The sequence below is a fragment of the Priapulus caudatus genome, unplaced genomic scaffold (genome assembly GCF_000485595.1).
Source record: "Priapulus caudatus unplaced genomic scaffold, Priapulus_caudatus-5.0.1 Scaffold82, whole genome shotgun sequence".
Classification (NCBI taxonomy): Eukaryota; Metazoa; Priapulida; class Priapulimorpha; order Priapulimorphida; family Priapulidae; genus Priapulus; species Priapulus caudatus.
The window spans coordinates 580,595-594,078 of NW_014577143.1; the positions used below are offsets into that span (position 1 = coordinate 580,595).

General features: G+C 43.7%; 1 protein-coding gene across 1 annotated transcript in view; it reads left to right on the forward strand.

Annotated features, from left to right (window-relative positions):
* Positions 1–13,484, forward strand: part of LOC106804646 — a 69,341-nt gene that overhangs the window by 5,488 nt on the left and 50,369 nt on the right. The window contains exons 4-11 of the mRNA XM_014805913.1: positions 111–205; positions 1,100–1,315; positions 7,488–7,586; positions 9,443–9,576; positions 11,085–11,298; positions 11,596–11,741; positions 12,417–12,615; positions 12,975–13,148. Of these exons, the coding sequence (XP_014661399.1) occupies positions 111–205; positions 1,100–1,315; positions 7,488–7,586; positions 9,443–9,576; positions 11,085–11,298; positions 11,596–11,741; positions 12,417–12,615; positions 12,975–13,148 (1,277 nt within the window). The remainder of the gene's footprint in view (positions 1–110; positions 206–1,099; positions 1,316–7,487; positions 7,587–9,442; positions 9,577–11,084; positions 11,299–11,595; positions 11,742–12,416; positions 12,616–12,974; positions 13,149–13,484) is intronic.

Genomic DNA, 13,484 nt, shown 5'->3' on the forward strand with positions numbered 1-13,484 from the left:
CACACACACACACACACACACACACACACACACACACACACACACACACACACACACACATAATTAATTCATCATCGTCGTTAATAATTTGAAAATTTCTTTGTTTTCAGTTATGGCAGTGACCTGGTGGCTGTTGATAGTTTTAATGAAAACAATGTCGTGGGAAGAATAGCATTGTCAAGCAACGTAAACGGCTATTGGATAGGTGGGTATGCTCTTCTGACTATTCCTAATTCTTTCTCTCTCTTTAATTCTCCTTCGCTCCTGTTTCCTCGTCGCCGCCTCCTCCTCCTCCTCTTCCTCCTCCTCCTTATCCTCCTTCTCCTATTCCATCATTCTCCTGCTCCCCCTCTTCACCCCCTCTCCTCCCCTCATTCTTTTCGTCCTCTTCCACCTCTAATTATATCTCCACCTCATCTACCATATTTCCCCCATACCTCAATCTACTGTCCATTACATTAGCTTCCTTGATCATCTACTTCCCTTTTCTTCCTTCTCCTACTGCACCTGCTATTCTCATCAATAGCAATTCTTTCTTCGAATGTTTTGATTTGCGGGAAAAAAACGATTCGCACATCGCAAATTTCCAGTTAAATGCGTACGTCAGCTCATTATATCCACAGGGGAACGAATTTTGCTGGTAAATAATCATCCAGTGTAGATTTTAATTGGGGTGATTGTGTCCGCGGCTGTAATAATTGCTGGTAGCAACACTCCCGACTGTGCGGAGATCGTAGCGTATAGATGTAGACGTAGAAACCTCGCCATGCGCCGTACTCACGAAGCGTCCTTCACAAACCAGTTTGCTTGAAATCATTGACCGTTCGCAACGAGGTATTCCCCCTGAGTAAATAAACAAGTGCAGTAGCTTATTTAAATAGTGTTAATTGGAACCGCGCTTAAGGGCTATAGATGGGCTATAACGCACGAACCTTTCTCATCTAATCAAACGGCCGCTGCTGTAGGGTTTCTCATCTAATCTATAATACTATAAGTTTATAATAATTAGAGAGCTAATCATACATTTATGCATTCATACATGTATTCATTAATACATGTATTAATAGCTCTCGATCTAATATAACGGTCGCTGCTGTAGGTTTGAACGCCCTCTCCGGTCAGAAAGGGTTTGAGTGGAGCGATGGGAAGCGGTTGGCACCGTTCCAAGGTTACTGGGCAGCCCGTCAGCCTGACAAGAGGATGGGCAGGTGCGTACAGGGGCAGATGGACCTCGCTACGTGGGAACCGCTGTGGAGCTTCACCACCTGTGAGAAGCTGTTGCCCTTCCTCTGTGAGACTGCTGCGTGCCTACCAGGTGAGTGTATAGGATTCCATTCTCTCATTATATGCGTGCTAGTTTGTGTTCTGTGATAGTAAACAGCCGTCATAGCCGTGATAGCCGTGATAGCCGTGATAGTAAACAGCATGTCAGGGTGCAGTTTGATGTGTGAAGATTCTTTTTGACAAGCTATATCGGAGAAGATCGCCACGCTGGTACATCCTGTTCCTAATGAGTGTGCTGATGACATATTTCATTGTGTGTGGAGGGCGGGGTTCGTGCGTCGTGCGTGCGTGCGTGCGCGCGTACACACGCACGCATGCACGCACGCGCGCACGCACACACGCCCCCCCACACACAAGCATTATTTAATGTGATGTTATTACATATATGTCGTATTTTTGTGTGTGAATCTCTTACATATATACTGTTGGATGTCATCAAAGTTAGACAAATCTGGCACAACTTCGCGTATACGCTGCGCACAGCATCAGTTTGTGTACATGGTCCTATTTCATGAATATGTGGTCCAATTAACATCCGCACGGTTACAGTTTACGTACACCATATCACCCTTACGGGTAATGTATTCCAAACAGTATCCCAATAAGGAAACGTGTTGCAACGAACTTTAACTATGTCTTTGGGACAACCCTAGCTGTACCTCCAATTTGCGAGAAGGTGTGCACACCAGGCCATTGATTGTCTTTATAATACTTCCTGGTGTATGCTTGAAAATCAGTTTACGCTAGCATGGCAGATGGAAGTAATATAACGTTAGAGCTCTATAACGACAATACATGTAATCAAGAGCGTATCAAGAAGGCTTAAGAAGGAAACTGTCCCAGTACTGTGCCATTCAGCCACTCCCACGTCTGGATGCGTTTTTGAAGACTATAAAGTCCTTATCGCCCGTAGAAGCTTTGCAGGAAGGGGGAGAAACCCCTATGTCAACTATTCTCCCACGTTACTTTTCGCTTACAGATATAGTAACACAATAGTGCAGGGATCGCGGGGTCGTTGGTAAAATTTATTGAACATGACAACGCCATTAGGAAAAAATGTCTCGTCGACTAACCAGATAGATTGGATTTTGATGATTATAGTGTGAGATGTGTTGACAAGCTCTTTGGTAAATCGGTGTCCCCTGGTGTGTCCGTGTCTTCCTACGGTATCCCAGGGATGGCAATGTCCTCACGGAGTTAAGCTATCATCCATAACGTACATGTATGTGTCACGAATGGCAGATAGTTCATACATCATCATCACTTACGGCGTCTAACCATGTTCGAATATTGAGTGAGATTCCTGTGCTCGTGTGCGTTCTGGAGCAGATAGCGAACCACACTCCGCGTCGGCATTATATATCTTTGACAGCGACTCTCCACCTTCGCCCTATAACGATTAATATTCACCATTTCCCCGGGGCAAATTCTCAATGGTTAGAAACTGAAACAGGTTTTCATATATTTCGATGCGGACTTCTTTTGCATACGAAGTTCAATGGCAGCAAGCTAGGTGATGTTGTGTCCGAGCTGACTCGAACACGCTCGTATACCGCCGCGGCCACGTTGCTGTACGCGTTGTTGGGCTGTCTGTAGGGAAACTGGAATGATACCACAGTAGTTAAAATTCCTTCCGTCGTTCCTCTTTCCTCTGTCCCTCCGCTTGTGTTCGAAAATGGCGACGGGGTGATCCCCACCGACCGAAGATTGATGTAATGATGTACGCTAATCGACCTGACTGACGTCACGCGGGTAGTCCGATCGACCCTCGGCGAATTTTAGTAAAATTTACTGTTTTATATAGTCGCGAATGGGGAGGGGTCCGTCACTGATGCCGATGGCCATGTGGATGGGCAGACATGTGGATGGACAGACATGCGGTGCACCCACTCATTTACATAAGTGGATTTTCGGCGCACGATTTGTATGTCATCAGACCACTGGGCAGAGAAAAACCGGCTCTCGCAAACAAAAGAGAGACTTTATTTGTTTTCGCTGCTAGCCATTTAGATGAACGACTGCCCGCGGGGGGTTCGTTAAGTCTATCTGTGTGCATCTATCCATCTAGTGAAAACGAGAGGAGCCTCACCAGGGAACCTAATTCTACAGCGTGGACACGTGCAGCCCCCGCATACATTTATTTCTATATAAAACTATGCAGCAAGATTATCCTGGTTAGAAATAATCTAAAGGTTTCGAGTATATATGAGTTCTTCTTGTGTATTTTAGTCAACGCGGACGTTGGCAATTGACGATCTTTTCCTCTGTGCATCAACTCATATGTGAGGCTGAGAGAAGTGGAACGAATTGTATGCTCAGCCACTAATATGCCCCCAAATCTAAACTCCTAATTAACCAGAAATCGTAGAATATTGAGTTATTTCCACCTACTATACATACGTGGTTTGATTTAAGAGTTAGGATTAATTTGCTGACTTTAAAGCTATATATAGCTTGAAAAGGCCTAATGCTTCTTCCAAAAGTCATCCAAATTGTGGGGCACAGAGTTTTTATTAATCAGAATTTTTTAATTAGATTTAAAAAAAAACGAGTGAAAGTTGTATGTTTGTGGAAATGATCCCTCTAAACATATAATCATGTTGTGATGTTAATATCCTAAAACTGTTGTGCTCATACATCCGCTATACGTGCAAACACTGCTAACTATAAACCTTCATTCATCACGCATTTCCGTCAATGTAAGGGCTATGGATCCACCCACAATATTATTTTAAAGTCTGAAAAGGCAAATAATAGCATGAAACCAGAGAAAGTGAATATTCAATGGGCTTATAACAATAAATAGGATGTTATAAAGGAGGATGTGCGCATATTAGGAAATTACCGGCATATATATATATATATATATATATATATATATATAGTGTGTGGGTGCGTGCGTGCGCGCGTGCGTGTATGTGTATTTGTGCGCGTGCGTGCGTGTATATATAATACGTGCATTCATCTTCACATGTCTGATCTACATTATACAGTGCGCGAAATATCTCGTGCTAGCTACAGCGCCCTATTTTCGTTGCGACACGAGTTCCGGAAAGCCGGCAGCGTCGACGTCGTCGCCGTGTGAACGTGCGCGTGGCTGTCGGCGACCGGAGAGCGCTCAACGCAATGCTGCCCCGTGTAGAGAGAGAGAGAGAGAGAGAGAGAGAGAGAGAGAGAGAGAGAGAGAGAGAGAGAGAGAGAGAGAGAGAGAGAGAGAGAGAAAGAGAGAAAGCGAGAAGAGAGAGAGATGAGAGAGCGAGAGAGCGAAAGAGAGAGAGAGAGAGAGAGAGAGAGAGAGAGAGAGAGAGAGAGAGAGAGAGAGAGGAAGAACAGCGCAGCGCATTGTACGCGCGCTCACTCTCTCGTCCCATGGCAGGTCAACGACACGGAACAGCCCTCTCTCAGCACTTTCACTTCGGGCACCGCGGTTCGCCATGGCTGAGTAGCACGAATGCTCTGCCATGCCGATGCGGGGGCGCAAAACTCACGCTCCGTGGGTGACGTGAGATGCTGCGATGTGCAGAGCAGTATAGGTACAGACTGGTGCAGGATCCATTGGCCCAATAATTCCGTTGACACATCCGCTACTGGTACCACCTGTACCTCTATACTCAATGCGTCTTGGTCTACTTGAAACACTGTTCGTGTGGTGTGGTCCGTGGGTAACGTGGGAGCTGGCGATGTGCAGAGCAGTAGGTACAGACTGGTGCAGGATCTGGTGGTCCAATAATTTCGGTGACACACCCGCTATTGGTACCTCCTGTACCTCTATACTAATGGCGTCTAGGCCACTCCCCTGGGCAAAAAACTTGGTATCTACTGGAGTACTTTACGTTAGGGTTAGGGTTAGGGTTAGGTTAGTGTTAAGATAGGGCAGAGTAAGGGTTATGGTTAGAGTTAGGGTTAGTGAAAGGGTTAATTTAGTGTTAAGATAGGGTAGAGTAAGGGTTATGGTTAGTATTAGGGTTATGGTTAGAGTTAAGATAGGGCTAGGATTTCGTTAAGGAGATCATTAAGATTACTGGTAGATTGCGACAGTACTCAGGGGCCGTACCTACGAGCCACCTCAGACAATATTCACTGTAGACCTTCTCTCTACCGCTAATGTCTAGTCGTACACACACCCACTAGGATCCTCCCACTGTGCAGTTACCACACCCTACCATATAATACACGCGTGCATGATAGGTATCGCCAGCTGATCAGCTAGGCCATACCATACTCATATATACTCGCCTGTGTGATAGGTGCCATCAACTGCTTAGCTATACACTCTACCATACACACATACTTGCATGATAGGTACCTCTACGTGATGAGCTAGGCCACACCATACTCACCTTCATGATAGATATACACTCTACCATACACACATACCCGTATGCTAAGTACCTCTACGTGATGAGCTAGGCCATACCATACTCACATTCATGATAGATATACACTCTAACATAGACACATAACTGTATGATAGGTACCTCCACGTGACGAGCTAGGCCACACCAAGCTCACCTGAATTATAGATAGATGTCAACAATGTGTATAGGTATGCGCGTCAGCACCCTAAGAAACCTGATCATTATCCCCGATAACCTCGTTTCGACCATCATTAAACCCCCGCTGCTATTTAAAATCAAGACGTCAATGCGAAACTTCCAATCTCTCTTCAACGCTGAACGGACTATAGAGATGAAATGGAAAGAATGAGATGAGATGAGATGAGATGAGATGAGATGAGATGAGATGAGATGGAAAGATGGACTGAATAGAGATGAAATGGAAACGCGTGAGCGTTGTTGTCACATTAATTTAGCCCATTTCACACGGTGGTTTTCTATACAGATCGTGTATAATGATGTGGTGAATTCTCTGTATATTCGAAGATATACTACATGGTCTATGAATCGTTGAATAGTTATAAGCAATGCTATATATAATTGGTTTGTTGCTGTATGATACATGTGATAGAACATGTGATTTCAGGTATAGCAGGATCTTCTTATATGTGCCGCTTTACATGTTTTGCTATGTAAAGAGGTTAAATAATAGTCAATACGTAGAAATATAGGCGTAAACCGGTACAAACAATCATCATAAATAGATAAATTTAATATAATTACACACACACCACAAGTTTGGTGCGAACCTAATAGGCAAATTTCTGATGAAAAACTCTACTGGAAAAATAACTTTCATTAAAATCAAGAGTAAAACCGTCATTCAATGTTTTATATTCTTCAGACAGTTCCCATTGGGTAGACATTATAATAACATATAATAACATATAATAACATATCAGCGGACCTATTACAGGTGTGGTGGTGATTCCGGCATATCAGACGCGCATGTGGCGTGGTCAGTATGTTGTTTGCGTGGCTCCACGGACCGCCGACCTCATCCCCAATGACAATAACACCTGTTCATCTTCCCATCTGCTGTCGGCGCACTCTATCACTATGCCTGTATTTATGACCCTCCGCGACAACAGTTCCCCTCACAGGCTGTTCCTTGTCCAACTATAATCACCACCTACTCTGCTGGGAACATTGTTTCCCGGCATCGGCGCAATTTCCCCTCGAGGTACTTCTCCATTCGCACATAATTTGTACTCCATGAAAACCTGATTTTTCGCTGACGCCAAGAGGACGCGCATGCCTGTGTATTCGCATGATCCCGTGTGATCTCACAAACCAAGTTCTGTGCAAGTATCCGTGGGGGTTGATCTAGATTAGCTTGGGAAATTCCCTCTTTAAATTCCCTTTTTACAGACGCCCAGTAATCCTAATGCGACAACCTTTAATGACTGTTCAATTGTATTGGCTTCATAAATAGTACGGTGCCGGGAATTGCTGGGCAATACGTTAAAAGCGCGAGGAAAACATGCATGTGAAAAAATCGTACAATTATATGAAGAGCACTTATTGTTATTGCCCTGCCAAGTTTTATTACCTTGTCGCACAGTCACAATTCGTTATCTTGTCACACTGTCACAATTCTTTACATTAGTTTATTGTCACAATTCGTTGTCTTGCCACACTGTCACTTTAGTTTACTGTCACAATTAGTTACCGTGTCGCACTGTCACATTTCTCTACCTTGTCGTCGTTGTCACGTTTCGCTACCGTGTCGCACTGCCACGTTGTATTACCTGAACGTCAATGTTTTGTTGGGTGACATTAATGTTTGGTGCTGCTTGCTCGCAGACACATACCGATGCTTTAGCGGGGATTGCATCAACCACCGGTGGGTGTGCGATGGCAAGGCTGACTGCAGAGACGGATCTGATGAACTCAGCTGTAGAGGTAAGTGCATTTACGTACATGTACTACAGTGTATATATCCATAGAATATCTAGTTTACAGATTCGTTCATGGTGATGTATACAACACGTTGTTGTGACACAACGCTAGTGTCCCAGCGACGCGTAAACTATGTCACATAATACGTTACGCTGTAGCAGTCAGTATTAATATATCATACTGAACACGTCGACCTACCGTAGCTTTGCGGAAGGGATCCTCCATGGTCGAAGATGAAATTGTCATTATCTATGATCGTAAATGTCACATAAATGTGCTTTAACGTGTGTGGGCGAGAACGCGCGTTGTAACATCGTCGTTCGCGGTAGGCAAAGAACCGTTTTTCTTTACGATTCTTAAACGTGTAATTATATTGTAAAATCACGTTTGTCCCAACGCGTCGTTGTCACCGTGTTACGCCTGTCCTAGTTAACATCGTGACAGCGATCACAGCCTTAACGAGGTGGTAGTCGTTTAACTGTCAGGTGCCTCCTGGGGGTCCACCTTGCGTGCTTAGAATGATACCTCCAGGGTGCGGCCTTGAATTTTCCGAAATTAAATGAAATGAAGTGTCGAAGGGAATTGTCATGCTTCGAAGACGATTTTCGGTCGCATGATATATTCGAGTGTATTTCCGGTAAGCTAAAGTATACATGCATCGAGTGCTTCGACTGTCACATACTTATCATAAGCATGATCCTGTCATTGAAGAGTTGCGTGCTCCGTGTATGATCCCCGCTATGTGCAGTGCATGAACAGACAGCTAGGATGACAGCCTTTATCCGTGCGTGTATGTAATTTACTGACGATTTAGATGATTAATGGCCAGCGAGACGTAACTGATGACTGCAATTATGCAGAGGATGTGTGCTAACCTCCTCACGGAACAACCACCGAGACTACGCGTGTAATCTAGGCCACATTCGTAGCAGGATATTATTTGCGCACTGCTTTTGCAGTTTTTCCCTCCTCGTTTGAGCTCACATGCAGGCCACATTCCATTATATAATATATTATATTATATATATATATACTAATTATACTACTATATATATATATATATATATATATATCGTGGATCGCATTGAGTCTAGACTTTACTGCGTTGAGAGGAAGTGTACAAACGTAATTATACCTTTGGCTTTTATTTAGTGGTTGTCTCTAAGACATTAATGGCACCATATTAACTTCTTAAAAGATTAAACTTCCATTCCGTTGTTAGCCGAGCAATTTTTGGGTAAGTGTGCTAGTGAAAAATTTTACCAGTTGCCGTAGACATAGTATAGTCGTATACATACAGCGATGACCAGAGAAGTAAAAAAAAAGTAAAGACAATTTGCATCGGCGTGAATTAAAGTGGCCAGGCAAGCGGCTACGTCAGCATGTAGCAATAAGAAATAATTGAGGGAGGCTCCACCGCATGTGGTTGAGGAAATCTTACCATGGGTGATAAGGCGTCGTCAATAAACGAGGAGCAGTGCAATGCTATTATGATTACCTATTTCTATATGACTTGACGTGAACGCACGCCTAGGTATGTGACGGACACTGCGCGTGGCTCATCTAAATTAGTTATTCTCTCATTTACATTAGTTCTACCAGGGGTCAACTGTTGGAACGTTCGTAAAGTTAGCACAATTCATAGGATTATGATAAGACTTACGAAGATTTAGTATATTCCAGTACTAGGCCTATGTAGGATTAGTATAGACGTATATACAACTATAGTTGCGATTTGCTCACGGTTTAGGGCATTCCACTATAACCAAAGAACAAATCATGAACGTAGTCATAGTCCGGACAACGTCCTCCTGCCCTCACGCGTTAGTTTGTTAGTGTTGAGTGCTTTGTGGTTTCAGATGGCAGCTGCATGTTGTACGAGAAGGGCATAGAAGGTATTGTCAGCTCACCCAACTACCCGAAACCCTATCCACCCAACGCCGATTGCCGCACTGTTATAGAAGGACCCGTCGGAACAAAGATAGAACTGCAGGTAGGATTTCGGTGCTGCCTGTAACCTTACATAATGATATGTGTGACATTAGTATACTGATAAATTATGCGTGTTCGGGACCGGTTGGGACAAGACATAGTTGTTCTGCATCGTCACGAATTCGAACAGGTGGCTAGGCCATGTTGCCTATGCATGTCATCGGGAACTGGTACACGTTATAACCTGTACTGGGACCGTAACCCTGATGAGAGAACGTGCAAGGTTCATTTATCAATCACCGAAAAACTTAAACCCCTCTGATACGCTCTTCTGGTGACATCGAATACAATAATGACTGGGGTGTAATTATCAGATTGCCCCCGGGTTGTTTAGGAAGTCTAGATTTGCAACACACAATGAGACTTCACAACCTTCTTTCGTTGCCCCCTTGCTAACCATGCGGAATCGGGTTGCATGTTTAGGCGAATGCGATTTGAAGTTTGGCGTTAAAATTTAGAGTTTGAGGCGATGTGACCAAAGCTTCCGTCAGCTTTGCTCTTCTCACGATGAAATAAAACAGTCTTGAAGTCTGCCAGTCATTTAGCACATCTTTCACTGCAAACATACTTAACAAATGCCTGGAAAAGTTTACAAGTTTATCAATGTAACGCGCAGTGGCTTAGGATCTTACACGAACGTGTCGGTTCGAGCATGTTTTGTCCCACCGGGTAAATCTCGTTTGGTTCACATGATGTATAATGCGCGTTTTAGAAGCAGGCACCCGGCGTGTAAGTCTTGCAACCTTTCTACCGAGGCACATGCGAGGGGCAGACGCGCGGTTTTGCCAGAATGGCATTTAATGGTTTTTACCCGCGCATCAAACTGGTTTTGGGTGTCTATCTCACGCGTATGTATAATTGCACGGCTGTGCGGCGAGTGTAAAACTCTAAACGGTCGGTGGTCTCGTTGGCGTGCGTTGGCCTTTTTACACGCCTGCAATTGTGCGGGCGTACATAATTCCCATACAGGTTGTGACATGGCAGTAAAGTCATGGGGATCACCATTGTAGTCAGAATATTATGTTGATATCCAATTGATAGCTATTTACAATATGCGCATGAAGAACTTTCGTTATGACAGCGCCCTTGTTGAAAAATATACTGGTTCTATAGGCTTTATCATATATTATAAGACTAATATTTTGACATTTGAATTTACTAAACTTAATTAACCATGCTAAATATTATTGTTCAAAGTAACAACATGGTTAACTGCCTCACATCTTTTTAGTGATAACCTTTCAGTTTCCGATGACTATTAATGTCTATAAGTAATACTCGTTCAAGACAGCTTAAAATTGAAGAGTGTCCACAAGTATATTCCTAGAGTATATACAAAAATAATCGAAAAAAAACCTCGACCAATTAAAAAAATATTGAAGATCGTGTAGGCGATACGATTAACTACGTCACCGCATCAAGCTTGTTTTCGACACTACGCGGATCTATGCGACTGGCGATACCTAACGATTGATTGTTTGCTGTATTAACGCATGTTCGTGTCTACAGTTCACGCATCTCGAGACGGAAAAGGGCCTTGACTACATCCACATCCTGGGCGGCAGTCCGATGGATCAGCTCAGCTACACGCTAGCCATGAACTCGGGCGACGAACCGAACGTCAGCGACATGAAATACGTCAGCTACAACAACTTCATGGTGATCAAATTCCGCTCAGACAGCAGGGTGCAGATGAAGGGATTCCGGGCCACCTGGCGGGCAGGTGAGTAATCAATCGATTATAGCGCCACGGCAGCAACTTCACGCGGGTTATCTGCATCCTCCCTTGATAATTAAACAAGAAAGAAGATGTAGTTAGTAAATATATACTTTAGTTCGCGTTTCCCGTTCCTATGTGTCCATAACATGCAGGAGAGAGAGAGGTAGCCCTATCATTTAATGTAATTACTATGCAGGGCTGGTGCGAACTGATTCATCTTCTGGTTCCCATTTCGCTATTATAATTCATGCGACATTAATCATCTGCCAAAAAACAATAATTGTTGTATTTACCCTGCAGTTAAGGCTGATTGCGGAGAAACACAGCTGGTGTCTACCCAGGTCAAGCAGGACCTGTATTCACCCTTCTATCCGGACACCTACTATAACGGAATGGAGTGCGTCTATGTTATAACTGCGCCAGGAGAGGACCTCATTAGTCTAGAGGTAATGACGCACGCTAATTACCAATTTCAGCAATCGGTGAGGTTAAAGTACTGAGATACAATCAAGGAATAATATTGGCAAAAGTGGAATGCTAAAAACCATCAATGCTGTTTGAATCGAATATCAAACGAGGGCGATCGGTATTCCTGTCGTATTGCTATGCGTCGTTTATCTTATTTAATATCCGTGTATTTCACGTGTCTATATCAGCTTTATCTGCTCTTTATTGGTGTGATATAGGTAGGCGTAGTGTCTAATGTGTGCGGCTCTGTGTTGCGCATATTATAAACATTGCCTGACCATGATCTGACTTGATATCTATAGGCTTCGTATGTGATAATCGGATCTCAGTGTCACGCTCGTACTCGCTTGCTTCTCAACTTGCCACGGTATCTTTATCGTTTATTGTTTCATAATTATACGTCTATACATTCACACCGCATCGCCTGTTATGCGAACCTCGTCGGTTCTCAACTTGACTTCTGCTTGACAAACTGAATTTTGATATCTGCGAGCTTAGCGTCGCATTATCTTTCTCTCTCTTTCCCCCCTCTCTCTCTCTCTCTCTCTCTCTTTCTCTCTCTCTCTCTCTCTCCCCTCTCTCTCTCTCTCTCTCTCTCTCTCTGTTTGTGTCGCTATCGTCTCAAACCTCTCATACGCTCTCTATCTTTACAGCTCATCGATCTAGACCTGGAGTTCGTCAACGACTTCCTTCAGGTGCGAGACGGCGGCTCCGTCGACTCGCATCTACTCTACACCTACACGGGCCGCAAGGGTCCCACCTTCACCATCTCTACGGGACCAAAGCTGTACCTGTACTTCTCCACGGACACGACCATCAGACAGAAGGGCTTCCACATACAGTACCACACCGGTGAGGGGACGCGCAGTGTATATGCTGCGCTCGAATAGATGCTTTGATTTAAATTAAATTAAATTAAATGAAAACGATTTATTTTCGCTTAACATATTTACATAAAGAAGACAAAATTGTAATAGGCAATAGAAACACTGCAATGAAGGATGAATAGACTGTACAGTCACTGTTACGGGCCATCAGAACTGTAGACACTCGTTCGGTTACTGAGCTAACCTGAAGTTTCCCACTATCAGGAGATGAGCAGCACCTATTAACTACCAGCGGCAATGTGTTTAATAAAAACATTTATTTCTTTAGCTCGTTTTAACAAAAGATGCTCTCTCTCTCTCTCTCTCTGCCTCTCATCTCGGTAGGTTGTAACAACGTCATCACGGCGGAGTCTGGCAGCTTCGCGTCGCCTGGCAACTTCGTTGTCCGCTATCCGTCGTCGCACACGTGCATCTGGAAAGTGCAAACACCTGCCGGTCAACCTCTCTCCATGTTCTTCGACAACTTCCGCGTCGCCGAAAACGACTTCGTCGAGGTGAGTAGGAGACATTACGCGAAACTTAAATTGTAATGTAATCAGGGGTTAATAATGACCAAAAAAATCGTCATTATTAACCCTTGATGTAATTGAACTTATAGTGTATAATTATAATAATTACATTCATATCAATAATTCATTAATGAATTAATTGTATAATGTTTGTTTGAAATTAGACAATTATTTATATACTATAGTATTAATCTATTTAGAATACACATACATAAATACGCACACACGCACATACGCACACACACGTACACACACACGCGCACACGCGCGCACACACACACACACACACACACACACGCACACACACACACACACACACACACAC